The 27,159-nt window shown below is 30.3% G+C and overlaps 3 protein-coding genes across 3 annotated transcripts in view; 2 read left to right on the forward strand and 1 right to left on the reverse strand.

Moving 5' to 3' along the window:
- The window catches only part of LOC113383529 (protein kinase shaggy-like), a 419,230-nt gene extending 418,802 nt beyond the window's left edge, over nucleotides 1-428 (forward strand). Inside the window, 1 exon segment of the mRNA XM_026621789.1 lies at nucleotides 318-428. Coding sequence (XP_026477574.1) covers nucleotides 318-428 — 111 coding nt within the window.
- Nucleotides 1-27,159, forward strand: part of LOC113383532 (estradiol 17-beta-dehydrogenase 2-like) — a 261,787-nt gene that overhangs the window by 141,269 nt on the left and 93,359 nt on the right. The window lies entirely within an intron of this gene.
- Nucleotides 14,111-22,550, reverse strand: LOC113382765 (D-beta-hydroxybutyrate dehydrogenase, mitochondrial-like). Its single transcript, XM_026620995.1, has 4 exons — nucleotides 22,334-22,550; nucleotides 20,482-20,598; nucleotides 15,147-15,378; nucleotides 14,111-14,684 (listed from the first exon to the last, which is right to left on the reverse strand). The coding sequence occupies exons 1-4, from the start codon at nucleotides 22,532-22,534 to the stop codon at nucleotides 14,167-14,169; spliced, it is 1,068 nt and encodes a 355-aa protein (XP_026476780.1). The 5' UTR covers nucleotides 22,535-22,550; the 3' UTR covers nucleotides 14,111-14,166.

Consider the following 27,159-nt stretch of genomic DNA (forward strand, 5'->3'; position numbering starts at 1 on the left):
AATGGGTCTGCATTCTTCTGATCAATTTTTACGATATTTTGAGTTTGGCCCACTGCACTCCGGCCCATGAGATGCACGGTTCAAGACCTTATCTTACACAAAAGTGAAGAGAATTTTATCAAAAATATGTACTAATAGCAAAAATTAGTTAAAACCGTGTGATTGTAATCGGCCTTCAAAATATCAAATGTGTGGATAAAAGAAAATTGAAAATTGTAAAGTTTTTTCTGAATGCATATATAGTTTAAAAATGGTTGATGTATTATTTTGTTGCAATTTTAACATATAATTTTAGAATAGGTCCTTAAAAATTATAGGTATTGGGGTTTATGTTTTCTCTAACATCTCCAACTCCTCACAGTTCAACCACTTACCATAGGCCTACAATATTTCAATATACAAGTGAAACAAATGTATCACTGAGTTAACATACTGGAATATTACAGGCCTACGATAAGTGGTTAAATTTTTTATTTAAATAACTAAATCTGAGCTCTTATTATTAGATTATTTATACATATTGGAAAGTTTATGCAACTTATGGCAAAATGCCACTCACACCTGATTTAATATTTGTATGTAACCTTAGTAAGCTTCAGTCTAATTGGATTCTGAGCTAAATTTATTTCAATTAAACACTACATTGACCAACAGACATTTGAAAAAGATTTTTGTTAATAAATATAAAACAACATATGAGAATTTGAATTCAAATTTAGAGCCTTTAATATTTATGATGGACGTTACTAACTTCATTGTATATGTTGACAATGACAGTGTTTCTAAATGTTTACACTATATATTTTGCAGAAATATTATAAATATTTGGTCAACATAAAATAATACTCAAATTAATTAATAAATCCTTAATCAATTATTTTATATTAAATATTAAATTTACAAAAGCTGCGTTTTACATCAAGATTTAAATATTTAAAATGTTTTAGCATCGCTGTTGAATTCAAGCATGGCGGTCTTTGTGTCACTTTTGTTTAATTTTGATATTTTTTGGCCAAAACATTACTGTTACTTAATGTTAGTTAATATGATGTGAAAATTTATAAAATAATTTAATAGCAATGTCGGAAAATGGCCTAGAAAATAACAGTGCCGAAGAAAACGATGATATGAAAAACCAAAACATTGGAAATGGACACACATCAATAAGTGGCAAAAATGACTGTATTGGATCTGACAATGATAATAATGATAAATTAAACATTTCTGAATCTATAAATGAAAAGAATGATATTGACAATGGTGCAGCCACCCTTGCAATCGATTGTGAAATGATTGTGAGTAAAATTGGTTCAGGATCAGACGACGATGAATACAAATGCAGAAAATGCCCTTTTACTTGTTCATCACTTCTTTATTTCCAAGCCCACGTTAAAGAATGTGGGTCTATTGCTAGACAGGTGCTAGACAAAACTGTTTTGGTGTGCAGTTTGTGAAAAGAGTTTCAATGAACTGTCTGATTTACAAAAACACATAGAAACTCATGACAACGCCAAAAGATACTCTTGCGATCACTGTGAGAAAACTTTTGCAACAAAAAGCTCAATGGTTCTGCATACTCGCATTCATACTGGTGAACGCCCTTATGAATGCGAAGAATGCCATAAGACATTTGCACAGCCCCAGAATCTATCTGCGCATATGAGGACTCATTCGGGTGAGAAGCCCTATGAATGCAATATTTGTGCAAAAACTTTTGCGTCTAAGAGTTATCTGAATCACCATAACAGAACTCATACCGGTGAACGTCCTTATGTTTGTGATGTTTGCAGTAAAGCTTTTGCGAGGATTGGGACTCTTTCTGATCATAAAATGTTGCACACTGGTATGAAATTGTTTAAATGTGAGTTTTGTCAGAGGGACTTTGCGCAGTCTAAAGGAATGATGAAACATAAAAGAAAATATTGTAAAATGAAACCACAAACAGAGTGAAAATAATTCAGTATTAAGTATAATTTGTTAATTAGTTTTAAAATGGCTAATAATATATTTGCCCAAATTACATACACTTTCGAGGATGAATGTGTTTATAAGATGTTAGTATTTTAATAATACACATTAGCACCCACTTCACATACTTTAATTACATTGTTTTGTAATCATTTATTTAGAATTATTGAAAATGTTCTATATATACTGACTTTTTAATTGAAATATTTATTTACTGATAAATATTTTAAAAAAAGGGAAGAACTGATTTTAGTATATATATATATATATATATATATATATATATATATATATATGTATATTATATATATGTACATAAATTGGTGAAAAATTGATTTGTTTATATTTAATCGACTACTACTTTGTGTATAGTAGTAATTGTTATCATAATTTTATTTTTATTATAGTTTACTTTAATAACTTACTTTATACAAAGCCCGAATAACGTATCTATTTTTTATATGTTTTGCTTATGAATTTGAACACTCGAGAAATAAACAATTATTTCAAACAATAGGTTCTAAATAATCATAATTTATTTGCGACAGCAAATTAATATGTATATAGAAAGCCCAAAATACCTATGTTTAGTACTGACGGATGATTTTTTAAATTATATGAAAAATAACAATAGAGAGAATTATAGTTTTAAAAAGTTATTGGTCTTTTACTTGCAAAAGTAGAAGTTGACATGTTTGTGTCTAGTTGCGAGAGTTTGTATGTGTAACCGAGAAATTTTTATTTTTTAAAACCACTTTATAATTATATTTGAAACCAGAGTTCTATTATTGAAGCTTATGTTATGCTTTATGATATAAGAACACTCATACAGATTATTTAAATTTTATATGAAATAGTTTATTTATTAAGTAATTATAAATTATGTATGTATGTATGTAAAATATTTATATAAACCAAGTTAATCATTGTACGACGATTAATTTTTGGACTGAATAGACTAAGGCAAAACATTGGAATTTAATTTTTGAATGCATCATTGCAAGATTTAGCTGTAAAGAAATGTGATCTAAGCTGAATAATAGTAGTATTTTATGTATGCAATGTTTTGTGTAAAAATATATTTGTACAGAATAATTATATATAGATTGTAAAAAATATTTAATATATTGAATAAAAAGAAACATGAGGACAAAACAGAAAAAATATCTGTTTTATTCAAGTTTCATAAATATATGTGTATATAAGTAGGCAATGTTTTTACTTATATTTATTATATCCAAATCGTGTCAACTGTGTTCAAAAAAAGAAGAGAATATATTTAGATGTAGGTATATTCAAATTGAGTAAAATGTATTTAAGAAAAAACGTGAATATATATATATATATATATATAGGTAGGCTAAGGTTTTACCTTGAAATTTATTATATTCAAGTCAAGTGAAATAACTTTGAAAAATTCTTATAAAAAGTATATTTTGTCCTATGAGCTGTTGTAATAATACTACCCAATAGTCAAGTATACTGATTACTACTGCTTAATATCAAGTTGTTGGAGACGAGATCTTGGTACCTTTTCTTTGAAAGACCGCTTTTATCCCTGAGCCCAAAATAAAAAATAAATCATATCTTGTATGAAAAATAGGTGTAGAACCTATTAAACCTAAGATGTAGAGATCTTGATACCTTTCTCTTTGCAAGACCAAAGCTCTTATCATAAAGCCACGAATAATTTCATAACTAATTTGAATACTCTTTTATATTACAATTCATAGATGAAAATTCCTTGATATTGATATTAAATAATTTGTAAATATTATTTAACAAGAATTTACCTAAATTTTAAGGTCTACTTTGTTCCAAAAATCTATCATACAGATATTTGTTCAAAAACTAGGATCGTTTCTGTTAGATTTTCATAAAACTCTATTTTAAAAATGTTCCCTTTATTTTCATTATCAATTCAAATAATTTTCTGCGTTTTCCGTGGGTCAGTGGTAAGAGCTTCGGTATTTCAAAGAGATGGTACCAGGATCCCGTCTCAGACAGCTTGGTATCAAGCAATAGTAATCAGTATTAAGTAAATTGTAATAATAAAAATATATCAAATGTGAAAGAGTTAACTATTAAAAAGCTCAAAGGACAAAGTATTCACATTTTTTTAATGCATTTTACTCAATTTGGCTCATTTGTAAATTTCGCTAAATTTTGATACAGTTTTAATTTCAATGGGTTAATTAGTACTAATTTTTACATTTTTTTATCAGAGTATTATTATTATGTTATTCAATAAATACACTTCCTACACATTATTCAATATAAGTATACATCACACGCCGAATATATACCAGTATGTGTCTTATAATATATTAATTAAGTTGTATAATTAATATATCCGCCCAAGTTAATACCATCGATTCGATAAGATAAAAATTCTGCTATTCATCAGAGATGGATAAAGCAGATTCGAATTTAATTCAAATATATAATCCCTTTTATCAACCAGCAACGCATAGATAATGTCATAGATAAAAGAGATAATGTATCTAAAGGTGCGCAAAGAAATTATTGGACAAAATGTGAGAAATTGATATTTGCAATCAGTAAAACGAAAAGGAAAAATACTTAAATCGTTATTGTAAAAATTATTCTCAAAGTAAAAATAGTCTAGACGTTGTGAATTATTTAAAGCAGATTTTTTTAAAATTATTTTCAAAAAAAGACCTAGCTTCGAACAAAGAATCCAAAAATTAATAAAGAACAAACAAGTTTTTTTAAAAAAACATTTCTTTATGTATTTACTGTCGACGTTTCGGAACTAGGTAAGTTTCATCTTCAGGACATCTGTCAAGAAACATTATCTTGATAAGATATAAGCAAACAATATGTTTAAGAAAAGCAAAAGATGATAGATTTTTTATATATAAAATGAATAATTCAAAAATCCATCATCTTCTGCTTTTCTTAAACATATTGTATGCTTAAATCTTCTCAAGATCATGTTTCTTAACTGATGTCCTAAAGATGGAACGTATCTGGTTCCGAAACGTCGACAGTAAATAAATAAATAAATGGTTTTTTAAAAAAAACTTTGTTTAAACATCGCTAATTCTTGTTGTCAAGCTATCAAAGACAGGATTAGAAACTGAAACCTGTGGTTCCAAAAACAAGCTCAAGGCTGTACAATAAATCGGCAAAGACACAAAACGAAATCGGAAATAAACCTAATAGTTGTTAATAGTCGAGAAACATTGTCCACATATGTAATTAATATAGTTAAAAAAATCCTCTTGACTACATAATGAGCAAAGTTTTGTAATTTAAAAATCCGAATAACAAATTTCTGTGGACCAATGGTATTAGCTTTGACCTTGCAGCCACAAAGTTCCTGGTTCTATGAAAGCCTAAAACCTTATATCAAGCTTGATATAAGGTTCTAGGCTTTGTCACTACTACTAGTAGTAGTGACAAAGGTTTTGACTTGAAAATATAGATCTAATTGTAAGTGAATAGATTTCTTACTCTAAGGATTTGCCCTTAGGTAAGTGGTTTAGAGCAACGGAACTTTATTCAGAGGTCCTGGGTTCAAGACCCACTTCGAGCAGTCTGTTATCAATCAGTAGTGACAAAGGTTTTCACTTGGAAATATAGATAGCAATATGTTTCCAAGTGTAAATAGCCCTTAATCCGGCATTGCTGCACCAATAAAAAGTCATCAGCCCTATTAGATTAATTTTAATAATAAAATCATCAAATATGGATAGAATAACCATTGGGTTACCATCTAAAAATAAGAAGTAAGGAGAAGTTTCAGCCCAACAGCTCATAGGACGTAAGGTTCTGATTGCTGTTAAGATATGAAAAAAAAAATCTGAAAATAAGATATATATTTTCTCCGGCATTAGAGAGTTCTAAGAATAATAAATATATGAAATAAAGTTAGGTCAATTATTGCTGTTGGGTTGCCTTCTTCAACAATTACACTTGGTAAGAAGTTTCATCACAATAGCTCTTAGAACTATAAAGTATTAAAATCTGATTGCATTAAAAAAACAGACGGGACAGTTGTTGGATACTTTTTTTATTTAATATCAATATTTGTCATTTTTATCTGGTATTTTGTTATTCTTCAATATTGGAAACAATGGCAGTATATTTTAGGTGGCCAACTAGGTATGTACGAATTTTTGTTAAAAGATCAAAGTTATTTTTTGGAACTTTATTCTGTGATATATTGTTCATTTTGGTCAATGACTTTTTGTCATCTTTTAAGTAGCATCATATGTTTATATATCAGTATTCGGATTTCAATTCAGGTTGTTCAATATAGACATCAGAATTGATGGTCCGGTTTGGTGGTAAGAGTGAAGGTAGACAATTCCTTTATAATCTAGTTCAACTGGACAATCAGAGAATTTTTCATCTTTGAGTGATGAATTACCAGAACGAAATTTGGTAAACAAACTTTGACGCTGCCATTTTTTTTTCGTAATCATGAACAGCTCATAAATCTTTGTGGCTTGAGACGCCATTTTACCTTTGCAGAAATAAAAAAAGCAAAATATGACAAAAAATTATGAAAAATATGCCAACCCAATTCTGCGCAATTGACTAGAAAACTCTTGAAAATCTTAATTGTCTACTACCTAATAACAAAAAGTATTGGACATTTGGAGTACATCAGCAAACCTTAAAATTCAATTGCAACCATCAGAAAATCGTACTTACTTAGTTGCCACCCTAAATAATTTAATAAAAATCATTTCTATTAAATACAAAATGAGTAATTGTTTGTAACTCAATTATCCAAAATAATTTATACAATAAAATATGACAAAGAATCTTCTGATTCCTATCAATTTGTCGGCGGCTCGAGCCTGTTCAGTTATCTTTATCTGCGAATGTGAAGATTGCCATCTTACGTACATATAAAACCATTGTATTTAATTAATCTATATGGATATAAATCGTATGTGTCACATTTCGCATAAGATAGTGATAATATTAGGTATATAAAACTGAATGATTTATTATCATCTTTAATTTTATTACCGACGCAGTTGAAACTAGTTTAACATTATCGATAGAACCAATTTGGAGACATGAAAGGTGAGTGGAATTAATTAATTTGTTTAATAAATTTACTTTTTATTTCGATTAAGATTTTTTCGAATATTCGAAGATATCTAGAATCCACGGATTTTTTTAGCAAAGTGTTGTGCCTTATTTATTCAGATATTCAAATATATCTATCCACGGATTTTTTTAAAAAGTGTTGGCCGTATTATATATTTAAATATTCAATGATATCAAATATATCTATCCACGAATTTTGTCTCGCTTTTTTAAATTTTTTGCCATTTGACCCCCTATTAATACATTGGAAAACATATACCCAATACAATGTAATTGTTTTTAACAAAGAAATACACCAAATAAGGACATTCGTCAATTTTTTACCGGAAATTGTTTAGTATGTTTATTTATTCAAATATTCAAATATATCTATCCACGGATTTTTGAAGTAAAACTTCTTTAGGCGCGATATGGGTGTAAAAATTTCTTTAGGCTACACGGGTGTAAATCCGTACAAATGCAACAAAAACGCCAACGTGAAGTTGAACACTGCGACGCCGTAAGCGCTGATGTCGCGAGTATCCACTCCCGTCATGTCATGCGTAAGTCGAGCGCTAACCCTATTATATATGAACTTGCATTAATTGAATCACGTTTTTTATGTTATGTCCTCATGGAATAAGACTTTTCTTAGAGAATAAATGTATCATGGAATATAATAAATTTATACTGAATCTCGTTGAAGACAAAATAATATCTACTGCCACGGATATTTGTGTAGGTTGCCATGCGACAGATCAACAATCATACATTCGTCAGCAGTTTCACAAAAATCGGTTATTGATACCGGGGGTTTGCCGTATGAAATAATTTTAGTTCTGAATAAATTTTACATAATAACAACTAATATCGATGTAAGTGATGGCTTAGCTAATGGTTGTGTAGGAAAATTAGTGTACATAGAACGTGGCGATAATGATGAACTTCTACGTTTATGGTTTGAATTTCCCGGTAAGATAGGTAACAAAATTAGGAAGAAAGCTTCACATCATATTCAAACTCTTAATATCAGTAGGACAGCTGTGCCGATGCTCAGGAGATCTTATTATTATTGATGTTATGTGATTATTAAAAGATGATTTTAAAAATTCAAATATGATGTTTTTTTTTTATTTTTATCTTAATTGCCTACTCATACAATATTAAAAGTTTTACTTCAATCGCGTGTGATCTTTACGCGCACTCTTTTTTTTTTTAAAAAGTGTTGGCCGTATTATATATTTAAATATTCAATAATATCAAATATATCTATCCACGAATTTTGTCTCGCTTTTTTAAATTTTTTGCCATTTGACCCCCTATTAATACATCGGAAAACATATACCCAATACAATGTAATTGTTTTTAACAAAGAAATACACCAAATAAGGACTTCGTCAATTTTTTACCGGAAATTGTTTAGTATGTTTATTTATTCAAATATTCAAATATATCTATCCACGGATTTTTTTAAAAAGTGTTGGCCGTATTATATATTTAAATATTCAATGATATCAAATATATCTATCCACGAATTTTGTCTCGCTTTTTTAAATTTTTTGCCATTTGACCCCCTATTAATACATTGGAAAACATATACCCAATACAATGTAATGTTTTTAACAAAGAAATACACCAAATAAGGACTTTCGTCAATTTTTTACCGGAAATTGTTTAGTATGTTTATTTATTCAAATATTCAAATATATCTATCCACGGATTTTTTTAAAAAGTGTTGGCCGTATTATATATTTAAATATTCAATGATATCAAATATATCTATCCACGAATTTTGTCTCGCTTTTTTAAATTTTTTGCCATTTGACCCCCTATTAATACATTGGAAAACATATACCCAATACAATGTAATTGTTTTTAACAAAGAAATACACCAAATAAGGACTTTCGTCAATTTTTTACCGGAAATTGTTTAGTATGTTTATTTATTCAAATATTCAAATATATCTATCCACGGATTTTTTTAAAAAGTGTTGGCCGTATTATATATTTAAATATTCAAAGATATCAAATATATCTATCCACGAATTTTGTCTTGCTTTTTTAAATTTTTTGCCATTTGACCCCCTATTAATACATTGAAAAACATATACCCAATACAATGTAATTGTTTTTAACAAAGAAATACACCAAATAAGGACTTTCGTCAATTTTTTACCGGAAATTGTTTAGTATGGCAAACCTCATTCGCTTTACATGTAAATAAATGTTTTGATGAAAAATTGTTCAACATTTTATTATTTTATTACATACATATATTATTTATATTACTTTATGTTAATCATAAAGGGCTTAATACCCAAGTGTAAAAATTTCGAATACAAAAATAATGTAAACCGCAATACTGTTGTTTACTATGATAAAAACATCCCAAATCTGAAATGTTTTTGGGTAAATCTCTGTTACCTTTTATCCTCCTCCTGCTGGATCCAGTGTCGTTGGCACTAATTCCACAACACTTTTGTCTTAATTCAAGTTTCTCAAATTTTACTCAATAAACACTAAACACTTTTTCATCTTCCAAAATATGAATGTTTATCACTCCTTGGTCCTAACTCTTCCGGAGAGTCAGAAGGTGAGACCTTCACGTCTTTCGAAGAACTAACCTTCTAACACCATGTTCGCCACTTTTACATCTTAACAGAAGTATTTTACATGTGCGGATTCTTTGTTCGTGTAAATTTAAAAGTGGCGACTTCTGTTGTGAAATTTATTACCATCAGGCAAAAGTGTTTTTGTCATGCGGCGGGATAATTAAATTTGATGCAAATAGTTCTGCAGCAAAACAATATTGATAATTAGTAATGATTTCGAGGACAAAAAATGCCAATAATAAATAAATAACAATAAATTTCAATATCAAATAATTTTTATTTGATTATACTTTATATTGCTAAAATAATCCTCTAAAAATAACTAGTTTTTTTGTTTCTATTTTTGAAAAAAAAATCACAGAAAATAGTCGAATTTGCAGAAAATCATACTTTACCAACAACCAAAGCGCATTCTCGTTCTGATTTTTTCGAACAGTTATATATAATGCGCTTTTACTACTTGCATAAAAAATTTATCAATTGCATAAGAAGAAAAATATTATTCTAAATATAAAGTATCTATATCTTTTTTTGATTTATTAACTTTATTTTTATTACCTACAGCTGCCATTGGCACCGTGGTGCTTGTGGCGTCACTGTTTTGTGGCGTCGCAACAGCATCTTCTTATGTAGTTGCACCAGTTTGCTCAAAGGTGAGCCATCTGGTGAAACTCTGGCCTGATTATTCTGACAATCGCTGGTTCTTCCAATGCACCCAACTAAACGAACGTGCTACCAGGATGCCATGTGCTCCTGGAACATTCTTCAAATTCGACTACCAGGTATTATTTCGAGAAATGAAACTGATATTAGGAAGCTTTAAGATAAATTATTGCAACATTAAGAAAATAGATTTTACATTAAATTAGTTTACCTTACAATTTGTTGATATTTATTACAATTTCATACCTCACATTTAATTAACTGTAATTTTTTTTTAGGTATGTGTAACCGAAGATCTGTGGAGGCCTCATCCGTATCCACCAGTTGGACCCGGATATCCTGATCCCACTCCAGCGCCTACATCAAAACCAACCCAAAAACCTACTGAGAAACCCACAGAGGCGCCAACTGACAAACCCACTGCAGAGCCTACTATAGCACCAACTGAAGAGCCTACTGAAATTCCTACCCATAAACCAACTCACCCACCAACACATAAGCCTACTGAGATGCCTACTGAAATTCCTACTCATAAACCAACTCACCCGCCAACACATAAGCCCACTGAGGCACCCACTGTAAAACCAACTCATAAACCCACAGCTAGTCCTACTGATGCTCCTACTGAAACTCCAACACATGAACCAACACACAGGCCAACACATAAACCAACTCAAAAACCTACAGAGGCACCTACCGAAAAACCAACCCATAAACCCACAGCACAACCCACTGATGCTCCTACTGAACTCCAACTCATGCACCAACCCATAGGCCAACACACAAGCCGACACATAAACCTACAGAGGCACCCACTGAAGAACCAACTCATAAACCTACAGCAGAGCCTACTGAGGTTCCTACTGAAACTCCACCCATGAACCAACACACAGGCCAACACATAAACCTACTGCGGCACCTACTGAAGAACCAACTCATAAACCTACAGCAAAACCTACTGAGGTTCCTACTGAAACTCCAACTCATGAACCAACACAAAGGCCAACACATAAACCTACGGCGGCACCTACTGAGGAACCAACTCATGAACCAACAGCAAAGCCAACCGCAGCCCCTACTGAAAAACCTACCCATAAACCAACCGAAAGCCCTGAGACTGAGCCACCACCAAAACCCACTGATAAGCCAACTGATAAACCTACTGAAGAGCCAACACACAAACCAACTCATAAACCAACTCACAGACCAACTCACAGACCAACACATAGACCAACTCACAGACCAACCCACAGACCAACACATAGACCAACTCACAGACCTACTAGACCAACACATAAACCTACCAGGCCAACTCGCCCCACTCACAAACCCACTAAGCCTACCCACCCAACTCACAGACCTACAAGACCGACTCGCCCAACCCATAGACCAACACGCCCTACTCACAGACCCACTAGGCCAACTCATTGGCCATCAAGGCCAACTAAGCCAGGTCACCATTGGCCTCCACATTGGTGGCCTACACACAAACCAGGACACCATTGGCCTCCACACTGGTGGCCCACACACAAGCCTGGTAGGCCCACTCACAGACCTACTCATAAGCCATCGAAGCCAACACACCCAACTCGGCCCAGCAAACCAACTAAGCCCGGACATCACTGGCCTCCACACTGGTGGCCGACCCACAAACCAGGACACCACTGGCCTCCTCATAAACCTGATCATGGATCGGGACACCATGGATCGGGTCACCATGGATCGGGTCATCATGGATCAGGACACCATGGGTCGGGACACCATGGATCTGGACACCATGGTTCAGGACACGACGGACCAGGACACCACAGTCCATTGGAAAATGAAACTGGACCGCAATTGTTGGAAATTCCAATTAAAAGCATATTTTAATCATTGAAAGTATAATTGTTTAGCTAACATTTTATTATAATTAAAGATATGTCATACTGGATATAAAAATAAACGTTTTGTCAATTTATTTTTGTTGTACTGCTTTCGTTGTATGATACAACTATGTTTAACTATTCAATTGAAAAAGTTTAAAGTAAATAATCATAATCAAAACTGATTTGTATGAGAAAAATTAACAAAATAATCCTAATACAGACTAAATTTTCAAAAGTGAAAAATGAAGCAAAATACTAGAAAATATAAATAAAAAATTACACATATCTAGAAACAACTAAAATGAAATTATTAGAATGTTGTATATTAAATATTGTAAGTTTTCATTATTTCTATTAGACTATGGAAAAAATACTCTTTTATGGAAGAAATACTCTTATCCAAAAATTCTAAAATTCTAATTCATTAATTATTCGTTGGTGACTCTGTTGATATAATTAAAATATTATATTTGAGTATTTATATTTATTAGTAACATATAACAAATATAGCAAAAGTATTTTATACATAGGCTGCCTACACCTACATAATATGACATATTGGTATTATAAAATATTATGTACAACTTACAAATAATATATATATATATATATATATATATATATATATATATATATATATAAATTTAGAAGATTATTAGTCCTTTACCAAGCACATTTTTACGGTTATTTGATTCCTATCAGAAACTTATTCACACACATTTACAAGCAAATATTTGATAAACTGGATAAAAATAATATTAAAAACCCAGAATGTTAAAAGAATTCAAATAACTGTTTTTGCATCTTCAACTGATGATAGGGATTCATGTATAAACATGTTTTAATGTACATTTTTTATTAATCAAATTTTACTATCATGAAAAATATATATCTTGTTAATATTAAATTTTTATATTCAGAGCAAAACAACTTTGGACAAAAAAATCGATTCTGAATTACTAAAAGTTAACGTCATTGTTATTAGTTACTAAATAACTCTCAGTATTGTATAAAAAGTAATTTACTAAAACTGTTTCTTAATGCTTTAAAAATACCTGAAACAATCATCATTTATAAAATACTTTTGGTTATTTATACCATCTGAACGCTTATTCTAAATATTTGTCATTTAGAAATAATCAGGAGGAAAATTTGAGAGAAATTTGTCTTATACTTCAATATCTAAATATATTTTTCTGCACAAGCTGGTAATAATGAGAACTCTCTATTAATTTATTAGAATTATCAAAGGCACAATTCTATTAAATAATATTATATACATTGATTAAACAAACTAAATATATAATTAAAAATCATTCAAACACATTCATACATATAGAAAGCAAATAGTGTACTGAACTACCAAAAATTGAGCTCAATACACTAAATAGTAAATAGTTCAGAAGTCGTCGAAATTTAAATAATTGGTATAATATAATATTTAAAACTCGAATCATTTTTTATATATTTAAAAATTAAAACTAATTTTCTAATCGTGAAGACCCATATCTCAACAGATGATATATCAAAAAAACAACAAACTTGGGACTTGCTTTCAATAAAACCTTTGGTTTATATTTTAAAGCAATACCTAAAATTAAATAAAGCTTGTCGCAATTATATTCTAGCTCAAATATTTAGAAAACAAATTTAAATATATTTTGTGACTACTCAAATGGCATAAATTATTACAATCACAACAAAATACAATAAACGTAAAACACTGACTTTTATGTTGTTTAAAAAAAATCATTAAAAACGTCTAATAATAAAAATATTGTATAGAAAATATATTTGTTAAAACAACAAGATAATAAATCACCTAAGTCAACGACTTCTGTATTACACATCCAAAAACTTTTTTACAAACTTCACATAGCCATGCAAAATTTCAAAAATGATGCAAAAATAAATAGTGGTAAAACTATTTTTCAAATGAAATTTTTCACACTATGCAAAAAACTTAACCTTAGTTTTTAACCTTAAACACTAATCGTTGGCGCTTCAGTACCCTGTTCATTCTTTTTTGTCTTGCGACCCCAAGGGCTTTTCAGACCTCCCCACATAAGAAGATTATTCTTCTTGTTCTCCGCCAAAGAATAAAACTCCTGAGGTCTCAAATCGCATAAAGCCCTCTCAATATTCCTCAAACCATTCGGCCCCAAAACACTGGCAGTGTACTGAGCCACTGGTTGCTCACCAGCTCTGTTCTCCACCACATTATTCCTTTGAGGAAGACCATATAATTTTTCAGCTTTTATGTAGTCTGGTCTCAGTTGGATGACATCTACTCCACAAGGTCCCAGTTCGGATCGAAGGGAGTTGGTGAGACCTTCGATGGCTCGTAGACAAGCACTGTAGACCACGAGGCCTTCACCTTGTTGCAGGTCGCTGGGTAAGGGTTGAGGGTGAGAGATGGTTGGAGTTCCTCCTATGGTCAGGAAACGACCTCTGGTTGGACGCAGGAGTTGGGTGAATACTCGGGCTGCTCGAACACAACCTGGGAAATGAGATAAAGTTTTACAGAGATTCTTTTGTAGAAAGTAGATGCAATTTGTAACTTTGACTTTGACAATAAATACAATAAATACCCAACGAAAACAACTAAGAGAACGATTAAGATAAGGCTGACTTCGTATTTAATTACTTTAGTTATAAACTTCATCCATCAACAAATCCATAAAATGAACATAAAGGACCAAAAGTTTCAGGTCAATATCTATCTAAGATATATTAATATTGTATTGATGATATTGGTTTTTATGTTTCAAACTTGGAACAACTACGATTCGAAAAAATGTTTGGAGTCCCTTCTAACTCCTCTTATTTATCTAAGAAACCTTTACCTTGGGCACTGTGTTATTTGATGAATGGCCTACCTTATGACCCCGAGATAAAGTTTTCTACCTTCTAGAATGTTCCAGATAAAAGAATTATAATTTTTTACCAAAATGACTATTACCTAATACATTTGTCCTGAGCATATTTTCCCAAAGAACGGTGTCCTGATGTTCTACTCGTCCCTTGTGAACGACTCCAGCCGTGTTGATGACTCCCCTGATGCCTCGTTCACCAGCAGGCAAATGTCCTGCAACGCAATCAGATGATTCCCTTAAGACGTCTTCCCTGGTTACGTCTATGTGCAAGGGTATGATGGTACCCGTGGTACTCGGGTTAGGATTGACGCTGTTTTCCTGGAAAATAATAATAATTGAATATTTTGATAGAAGGCACATAATTTGTTTATAGTTTCTTGCATTGGAGTCAAATTCTCCAAAGAAGGTAATAAAGTTAAATATGAATCAAATATTTGCTAAGTATAACACAGCCGGCTGGCTTTTACATAATGACAACATTAAGGAGCCAATTCTGTGTTAACACAGCCACTAATATAGCGTTGTTATGGCAACCCTATATTATCTTTATTTCTTGGTATTAAAAATTGTGCAAATGTCTATCTAATTACGATCTAATTAGAAAGTGCCACAATCGTTGCTTCAAATCGTTTAATCAAATTTTTTTTACTCATTCTATGATTGTAAAATAATGTAATGCAAGACCATTCGTCTTCAACGTTTAAGGCCGAATGCACTTTAATGCGTTTCAACAACAATAGGCCGTAGAAACTCTCATAAATATTTCGTTATAGTTCTTTAAATACTAGAACAATGGAAAGATAACAAATATCAGTCACAAATCTTTTCTTGATCTAAAAATGACCAACGAAATCGAAACCATAACGAGCAAATGGTTTGAAAGATATATGTTCCTTGTCAGAAATATATTCAAAGAGAATAATGCAACTGTACCTTATTATAATCTTTTTATTGGGGTTTAAATATATTTTATTTGTTTATATATTGAAATTTAATTATATATAGACTAAATAAATTTTAAAATGTGTTAGGTTCTATTACTATTTACTCATACTATTGAATACTTATTATTTTATTTATTTATTATTTACTATCTGGACCAGCAAATATTGTTTAGCCATAAAAAATATTTCTAGGAAAATACTTAGTATAAAAAATATCTAACTGATTATGAATGCGGAAGAGTGTGTTGAAAGAGGCAACTAACAAAAATTGAATGGATGGTTTACCCAAAATTATTTTTTTGTGTGTAAATAAATCTACAAACAAAACTACTTACTACAAATAAGTAATATTCATCTAAAAAATCCTATTAAATTTAATTGAACATCATCTGTCAAAAACATTTGATATTTGACGTATGAGCCGCCGTCCATTGTATCATTTTGAATTACGCTACGACAAAAATTTTTAAATTAAAAATGTAAAGTTTCTATGCGGTTTTGAAATAATATCCCATGTTTCCCTCAACATCTGGATTAGCACGAATATTTTAAGACCAAAACTGGCCAAATCTTGACAGCCGTTTTAGAGCCTTAGCATACCTAACAGATAATACCGAGTTCCATTTTATATAAAAGATATGGCAAACTGATACGTCGTTTATTTAGAGAAATATCAAAATCATTTGTGAAAATCATATTTGTATATAAACTAATGCGAGTTAAAATAATATTAACGTGTTAATAAAATAATACAATGAAAAATTAATAACTATTAAAATGTTCGTAATCCATTCATTAAAAAATCCAGGATTCATTTATTCAATATACAGGGTGTCCCAAAATTCAAAGTCAAGCCAAAACAAGGTAATAGTATTGAACATAACTATCATAAAAAAGTATTAAAAGTAATACAAATTATGATATATTAAGTGCAACTTAAAGTTTTGGAGACAATATGATCATTTTTTGGTATTGTGGTTAATTTTTATTAATTTTGTACATTTAAACTTTGAAACTGTAACAGAAAGTAACATTTTCTGGACCACAGTCATAAGCAATGACACTTTAGCTCAAACTTTTCAAGAATTAAGACATTTTGTTGAACCATGAATTTAAAAGTGTGAAAATCGACCGAGTTTGTGAAGAATTCCTTAAAAAAATGTACTGAAGTGTGTTGGCAAGTTCTACTAAAAGTTGGCACAATCATTTAGGTTTGTAAAATTATATAATACTTGATAGTTTTATACTAAAAAAAATCTAATAAACAACTCATATGAGTGTAGTATGTGTATCATAAGAAAAGTATAAAGTATAAGTTTTTGGAAGAAAAATTAGACGATATTAATGTGATTTAACATAAACTCATACTGTATATATACTGTTGATACAAATAGCAATTTTTTGAAAAGGCAGACGTAACAGTCTTGGAGATAAAAAGAAAAGTGCAGAAAAATGGTTCCTTATTGACCTATAATTAGCATCACAAACATCGACTTTTAATTTTCAAATTGTTTTTACAAACTACCACCGCATTAATAATTTTTTCATAAAACTGAGTTCTGCAAAACTATCACTCTTTATTATTCTTAACTCTAGTCAAATGATTTTAACTTTATGCAAATTTTTGAGTTTTGATCTTGAATATCAAATGCTAACTATTCTGGGATGGTAATATACAAAGGAAACAACTTGCATCTAAACTGAAAGTTCAACTAGTCAACATTGTTGAACTTTCCGTAATGTTCAATACCATTACAGAATGAGTTTTTTCACCTAAGGTTCAATATCACTCTATTTTTTCCTACTATATACCGTTCTTGAAATCCATCTTGCTAAATAGATTGTTCAAGATCATTTCGTCACATAACGTCCGAGTGCTAATCGTAAGTGAATTACAACGCCCTACATTTTATGGAGTCGCTTGTATATACATACAGTATTTCTGTTCCAAGAAATTTTCCTGATCTAAAATTAACTTCGTGTATTTGTATACATTACGTGGAAGTCAGGATATTCAGACAGCAAAGTCGTGCATCAAACTAAATATTTATGTTGAACATATAATTATTTTATGAACTCCTTACATGATCTGAACTGCATCATACTGGATAAAACGTTGACCCCTAGAAGAATTGAATCTAGAATATCACAACCACGTGGATAAAAAAATTTAAAACAAAAAATAGTAAAATTTCAAATAAGTAGAAAGCACATATTCTCATATTCTCATTTCGAAACATATTCCAGTCAATATTTTCAAAAAAAGAGTTTCACGACTGGTTATAATATCAAGTTGTAGGGCGGATTTCGGATTGGGACCCACTTCTGGTTGCAAGGCCAAGGTTCTTAACACTGCACAACAAACGCTCCATGAATGGAGTAAGATGATATTCAAAATATTGCGTTTGAACTACTATTACCTAATTTATCGCATTTTATTTTATCGTGATAGTGCAATTTTTTTTTTCTTCTCTTTATTGAATTACAATCTGTCTTTACCAAAAGGAAGACATTCAGTAATTTTGATGATATATGAAATATTAAACATTAGATCTAAAAAATTACCCAGCAGTAAGCCTTTTCAATTTTGATATATTGAATTTAAATATTGTGATTATATAGAGTAAACTTAAAAATAAAATGATGTATGAGGTAAATGAGTATAAATTGTGAATTGTAACAACAAATAAAAAAAGACATAACTAATGAACTAAACACAATAAAAATGTATAAAAATATAAATAAACAACTAAATAAGTAGTACGATAGTGCAAATTTAATGAAATTTTTGTTTTTCTATTCATAACTCATTTACTTTCCGTAAATCAATTATCCAATTATCTAGAAAAAGTTGAATACATTAAAAATTTAGAAATCCATCCGTGTAATCTTTTACCAAGATTTTTGCTTTTTTAATAAACAACTTGAGCGTGTTCTGCCTACATTTTACTGAGGAAATCTCACTTTATATCGTGATCTGAGATCATATTAATAATTCCATAAAAAATGCTGTCGAGAACTACAAGTGCGGGAAATGGTAATTAGACGATTTAGTTTAGTACACACGTTTATCACGTACGAAGAAAATTATATGACTTGGAATTAGTCATAAACTGGTAGCAGATACTTCTTGGAAAAATAGATATACATAAGTACAAGTACTTATTTCAAAACTAGGTTTCTTTACACCATTTTTTCTTATTTTACTGATTTATTTGTCGATTTTTCACAGAAAACTACTACAAGATGCTAAGGACATCTTGCACTAGTTCGAGACGTAGAGCAAAATCTTATCACCACCAAAAACTATATATTTGATCTCGTTTCAAAACTAGATATGTTTTTATTTTCATCGATCTGTAAAAACTAGTTGTAAGTGGCAATCTGCCTTAAGCAAGTTGTCTTAATAAACTTTTAGATATGTGTACATAATCTACTTAATCAATGAGAATTCAGATTTAGAATTTTCTAAGGAAGGGGACGTCCATTAATCACGTGAGGTTTTTAGGGGTAGGGGAGGTTTGACAAAAATCACAAAAAATCACGTGGGGGAGAGAGGGGTATAGTAAGATATCACGTGTATATATTTTTTACCTGATTTTTTTCTAAAAAAATCCAAACATTCTAAAAACAAGTAAAAATTTTACATTTTTTTCGTAATGTTTGATGGGGGAGAGGCGGGGGTTAATTTTGAATAACCCAATGTATCATCAAGAGGAAAAGAGGGTAAAAAAATCCTCAAAAAATCGATCACGTGATTAATGCACTCCCCCTAAAGTAAAGACCATTTATACAATATACCATGTACAAATAAAGTAATAAATGTACAATCCATATGTATTTATGTGATTTCACAAATTTGCATTTAAGTATAAATGCGTGTAAACGTTTAATTAGTTTTTCCATGCGTCATATTGCGTGTATGACTTCATTTAATTATTTGCATTTTCACTCAATACACATATAATTATTTATATGTATATAAAATTATAAATATTATATATATATATTTATATAAATATATATATATATATATATATATATATATATATATGTACATATATATGAATTATGTATATATGTATGTATGGCAGATATTGCTAGAAACTTAATTGAGTTTCGAGAGTTAATAATAAATATACTCAGGTTATTAATTATCATGTCCAAGTCAATAGTTTATAATTAGGATTGATTTATGTCAATAGTATTTAGTTTCTATTTTAATGTCTTCTATTATTGGAATTGAAAATAGATCTATTTTTTGGGCATGTTAACCTAATCATAAAAATTCGTTTATATTTCCATCCCTCAAAGGGTTCCAGGTTAAATAGAAAAAGCCCTAGTCAAATATTGACCAGTTCATTTTTATATGTTTTGGACCTTTATATTTATTTTATCATGAAACCATTTGCCTCAGTCTCGTTTATTAGAGGGATTAAAAATAAGTTGCATGTGACATTTGAATTAATTTACTCACCATTTCCATTTCCCTAGCTTTGAGCCAATTTCGCAATAGTTTCGCAGCGACGCTGTCGACCGGATCTTTCAATCCTGCAAATACTTTGTAGCCACGCGATGCTAAGTGCGTTGATATCTGAAATAAAAATTTACAATTAATATTCTAACTAGTCGTATATAGCATTTTGTCTTGAGACAAATCGGTGGAACTATAAGTTCTATTACAATTAAAAAATTCACATTTGAAGTCTGCAACTAGGCACAATCGAAAAAGTGTGCCTACTTTTTGAAAAAGAATCACTACTTCTAGAAACAGAGTCACATCTTCCAGAAACAGAGTCACTACTTCTCGAAAAATAGTCATTTGTTCTAGAAACAGAGTCACTACTTCTAGAAACAGAGTCACTACTTCTAGAAACAGAGTCACTACTTCTAGAAACAGAGTCACTACTTCTAAAAACAGAGTCACTACTTCTAAAACAGAGTCACTACTTCTAGAAACAGAGTCACTATTTCTAGAAACAGAGTCACTACTTCTAGAAACAGAGTCACTACTTCTAGAAATAGAGTCACCACTTCTAGAAATAGTGTCACTACTTCTAGAAACAGAGTCACTACTTCTAGAAACAGAGTCACTTCTTCTAGAAACAGAATCTCTTCTTCTAGAAACAGAGTCACTTCTTCTAGAAACAGAGTCACTTCTTCTAGAAACAGAGTCACTACTTCTAGAAACAGAGTCACTACTTCTAGAAACAGAGTCAATACTTCTAGAAACAGAGTCACTACCTCTAGAAACAGAGTCACTACTTCTCGAAAAAAAGCCACTACTTCTAGAAACAGAGTGACTACTTCTCGAAAAAAAGTTACTACTTCTAGAAACAAGGTCACTATTTCTAGAAACAGAGTCACTACTTCTCGAAACAGAGTCACTACTTCTCGAAAAAGGGTCACTACTTCTCGAAAAATAGTCATTTGTTCTAGAAACAGAGTCACTACTTCTAGAAACAGAGTCACTACTTCTAGAAACAGAGTCACTACTTCTAGAAACAGAGTCACTACTTCTAGAAACAGAGTTACTTCTTCTAGAAACAGAGTCACTACTTCTAGAAACAGAGTTACTTCTTCTAGAAACAGAGTCACTACTCCTAGAAACAGAGTCACTACTCCTAGAAACTGAGCCACTACTTCTAGAAACTAAGCCACTACTTCTAGAAACAGAGTCAATACTTCTCGAAAAAGAGTCACTTCTTCTCGAAAACGAGTCACTACTTCTCGAAAAAGGGTCACTACTTTTAGAAATAGAGTCACTACTTCTAGAAACAGAATCACTACTTCTAGAAACAGAGACACTACTTCTAGAAACAGAGTCACTACTTCTAGAAACAGAGTCACTACTCCTAGAAACAGAGTCACTACTTCTAGAAAAAATTCCACTACTTCTCAAAAAATGTCACTACTTCTTGAAAAAGAGTCACTACTTCTCGAAAAAAGGACACTACTTCTAGAAACAGTCACTACTACTACAAACAGAGTCAATACTTCTAGAAACAGAGTCACTTCTTCTAGAAACAGAGTCACTTCTTCTAGAAACAGAGTCACTACTTCTAAAAAGAGAAGATGAGGAGAGCAACTGTATTTTTTCCTGTTTTTAAATTATGATCTATCTATACTACAAGGACATTCAATAATTATTTCGATATATTAGCTTTATGGAAGGCAACCCAGTAGTTGTCCCATCCTAGTTAGTTATTTTTCGTGACTATAATTAATAGTTTTTTTAAATTTTTTATCTCCACATTTTAAAAATAAAAGTATACTGATATTATTAAATTATTACTACTATGACTTTGATGATAATATATTATTATTACCTGTAATCCTAACGCAGTGTCAGCCGATGTAACCAGAACCGCAGCGCCGCCGCCTGTGGCCATGACAACTGGTGGTGCCTGTGTGGTGCCATTTATGGAACCACCTCGAACTTTGCATAATAGATACAGCAAAAGGGCTCCAGCTATGGAACACAGTGCTATCAGCTGCAAGGCCAGCACTAAGCCAGTTTGGCCATCCATCTCGAATGCCAAATATTAATTGTAGAGGTCTTGGTATCAGATCTGGAAGAAAAGAGAATAATATATAGAGATACATTTAATTAAACATTAATTATTTATTATGCACGCAAAATACAAAAATAACTGTTAAAAATATATAGTACTTCCATACAATAACAAGATTATTATAATCATTATATAGGTACATATGTATATATGTTTTATTGGTGGAACGATTCTGTCGTAAAATAGACCAATGTTATAGCAAGGCTACGTTCCAGTTTTCATATAAATTGCTACTAAATACTGACAGAATGCCATGTTTTCGCTATGCAATCAGGCGTTTTATACATAAAATGCAACTTCACTCATGGAGTTTTACTGAACATAGTCAGAGAGTTGTTTGTTTGATATTCACAATATAAATGCTGAAAGTCAAATAGAACCTTTGTGCCCCACAATTGTTACAAACCAAACAATTGAAATAAAGAAAACAATAACAAATAATAATTTATAATAAATTCAAGTATGGACTATCATAAATAATTGCTAAAAATTAAAATGCAGTATGTGAATAATTATAATAAATGTGTGTATATATATGTATTTCTTCATTATTATTTCAAGAGAAATCTCGAGGACATGCTTTGAAATTAATATTCTACGTGCTGTTTTTTTTTATTATGAATAATACAGTCTATTTAGACGTATATATAGAACACATATAAACGATATAGGTTTGTATATATAGGTAATTAAATATATAATTATATATTATATATATATATATATATATATACTTGTATAAATTATATTTATATGTATTTATTTATATTCATATCTTACGCTTCACCAGATATGCAATTCTACATCGCACGCTCCAACAATCATGGTCACAATCTATTTAGAAAAATCGTAATACTAAACTATTTTTGAATTATTGCACATTTTTTGACGTAAAATATGACACTTTTGCAAAAAAAACAATTGGCAACTGATCATATATTGCAATTTACCCATAGACCTTATGAATCTACCTAAATTTACCTATTGCTAGATTGTTGGAACATCAAATAATGGTTCAATTGATTCTAATTGTATGGCAGACTAATAGGACGCCTACACCTTTTAAATTTTTCTTCTATAAATAATTTATAATATCAATTGATGCAACATTTGGTATAATTATTAGTATTTAAATTTTTTTTCTTTGACATTTGAAATATTAGAAAACGAGAGTCTTACAAAAACCAACTACCACTACCGATGGTACTCATGCATAAAAAATCATAAATCAACTAAATTATTTAGCACTAAAATATTGTTTTGATTTGTCTAATGGTCCAATGGGTTTGGATTCCAAAACAAATAGTAAGAAAAGTAATTGTATAGTAACTCGAGGAAAAAACTCGACTTTCAACATGGATTTACTTTCTAAGTAAAATATCAAACACAACGTTCTGTTTATTTTTACATATTAATATGGTTTTTATCGATATTTGTTCTTAGTATATTTTGATATAATATTACCTCTATTTTCTATATTATGATGGATTCTATTTTTATAACTTTTTTATAAATCTAGAATCGTTTACCAATGACCCAGAATTGACTTAACTGTACGGGACGAGTATTAAGGTTAAAAAAGAATGTTGATCTTATTGAAAATTCGGAGATCAAAATGTCGAAAAATCCAGTTTTATGAATATGTATTTGCATTTTTAAATAATTATTTACCTTGCAGAAGATGATAACATATTAACCACGGTAATAGGTAAATAATTCTTTTCCTGATTCAAGTTTAGTATAAATGATAACTTATTTTTATTAAGATTATACATTTAAAATATTCAATATATGCAGTAAATATATATGTTTGGTATAAAACAACTAAATCAGAAAAAAATAAAAAATTATTACAAAGTTGACTAATACTTTATTAATATATAGTTTAAGGTAGTCATTAAAAGCTGAATTAGACACACACAAATATTTAGTATAAAACATAGCTTAACGTTAAAACTGGTTACGATTTGCTATTAATTAAAGATAATCATCTGTAAAGTCATAATTTATTAAGATTAGATTTTTTTTTCGTTTTACAGACTTGTATTTAGTATACATCTAAGAACTTTCTTGATATCTTGACTTCCTTTGTGCAGAAGTACATATTTTTCTAGTTCTAGGGTAAGAGCGGGGCTTAAAGGTCTGCGGTAAAAAAGATCCACCACCGATATCTCAAAAACAAGTAAAGTTAAGAATTTTTTTAAAACAATATTTGAAAGTAGAGCGCAAAAGACGTATAACAAGCCCTCACCTTGTTGCTTTAAAAAAAGGTGTTACAGAAGATAAAAGTCAATGTTTGAAAATCCATAACAAAAGTATTTTTTTCTTTCGTTGTTAGCTCGTCTGGTTGTGAGCACTGTTGTTTAGTTTACGAGACCATATATAATTTATAAGTATACGCTGTTTAATTGTTTTGTGAGATTTATCGTTAGTTTTGAGTTAGATTCAACAGTTTCTTTATATAATCTCTATAAAAGCTTACAATGAGCGAGAAAAAAGGACCAACTGAAGCCTATATCCTGGCAAAGGTGTAAGTTTAAAAAGAATTTTCACAAGAGATTATTAATAAAAAGCTATTCTAACTCTGCTGATGAATATCTGACGAAATACCAGATCAAGGTATATGCAGTGTTATCTCTGTAAAAATATACTCATAAAACTCATATTCTGTATTGGTTTGGATAATGTAGCTATTATTTCGTAAAATTCCTTTGAAATTAAAAATAAGCATCGGACCTGTTTGTCCCTTCGACGTCACATTTTAATCCCGCCTACGGGGTAAAAGGAAACAGGTAACAATTTTTGAAAACAGCGAAAAACCTTTTACAAGGAGATTTAGATGGGAGTTTTACTGAACATAGTTAGATAGTTGTTTTTTTGATATGTTATTTGTTGTAATATCATTGATTGATTTTCACAATATAATTGCTCGAAGTTAAATTGGATCTTTGTGCCCCGCTCTATCCTATGCAAGTTTAAATCCAATTTTTTGAACATGGTGAAGATAATAAAATAATGGTATTATATGGAGTGAAACAATCTCAAATATTTTTTTTTATTTAAGACTGTTCCTAGTTCTGAAGAAATACTGAGGAGGATACTGGTAATAATTATTGTGAAAAACGGTAGTTAACTGCATTTGTTTGAATTTTGATGGAAACATAAATAATAATTAAAAATGATCTAAACAATAAGTTTCCTGGACCTTGACCCCTCAGACTTTGCCACGGACCCTTATAAGGACTAAATAAGCCGATATCGATTTTCTTATAATTTTATATTTGTACTAACGTTTATTGAATAGTTAAAGTGAAGATACTAACCCAGTTAAGACATTTTTTAATCTACTTTATAATAATAATAAAAGAATATTTACAAGATTTGTTGTGATCGACAGATCGACTATTGATGTCCATATCCGTTGATGTGGACCCCTTGAAAGTTGTCATGGACCCATATGGACCACTTTCACTGTTTAGATTTGTTTAGATAGATAAAAATCATTATATATCGCTCATTAAGTTTTGCAAATGATTTAGAATCATTTTAAAAACCCATTGCACACAATTATAATTCTGGCTTTAGTAATGATAAAAGATGAAATAGTATACTTATTGTAATTAATTGCTGCTGATAATAATACATAAAAGTTGTGATTATTTAAAATTATCAAATTAATGGACTTGATATTCTTTCTTTAAATTGGAACATACAAATAAGTATAATTCCAAAATAGTCAATCTAAATATGAAGACAATCGTAATAACAAACTATGAATTTTTTATAAATAAGAAACTTCAATCATTTTTGATTCTGCATTGCACCTTTTGGGTTTGCTATAATTTGATATCTTTCACTAATTTGAAAAAAATTATATAAGTGAAGACCTACAATCTACCTTTTTGTATATGTTGAATAGTAATTAGACTGACTAGGTGTTCTATAACAGAAGACTATTTAAACAGAAGAATATATTTATTTAATTATTTTTTCCTTTTATAATGCGTTATATTTTATTTTCACTTGTAATTATTTTTTAATTTGTTGCATCAATGCCAAAAACACTACTATAACTTGGGATAAAAAAGTTAGCCCAACTATAAACATTTATAGGCATTTTGTGTTCTTCTCCAGAATGGATAAACGTTTAAAGGTACGTACCACATCACCAAGTTATCGAAAACCAAATCATTTGATATGTTTTTAATAGGTTGCAATTGATAGCTTCAGGATAGGAAATAAAACAGTTATATATATTATTGATATACACATATGTATATGTAATATGCTATATAAAAATATGTATGTCAAGGAGTCGCTAATAGCAGATCGGTTGCCGAAGAATCCGAAGTGTTAACGCAAGAACACTTGTATCATTCATGCATTACATGTGCCGTTCTCAGCCAACGGCAAAACCTCTTAACGCTTTGTAAAGTAATTGTTAGCATAAAATTAAAATAACATCATTCATATCTGCATCAATGGACGTTTTGGAAATTTAAATGCCGAGAACAAAGGTAAATAATTATCTGATGATATATAGGTGGGCCACATTCATCACACAAATGTTGCCGAATTGT

The sequence above is a fragment of the Ctenocephalides felis genome, unplaced genomic scaffold (genome assembly GCF_003426905.1).
Source record: "Ctenocephalides felis isolate EL2017-DRISC unplaced genomic scaffold, ASM342690v1 CF-g0.4_SCAFFOLD_03570, whole genome shotgun sequence".
NCBI lineage: Eukaryota > Metazoa > Arthropoda > Insecta > Siphonaptera > Pulicidae > Ctenocephalides > Ctenocephalides felis.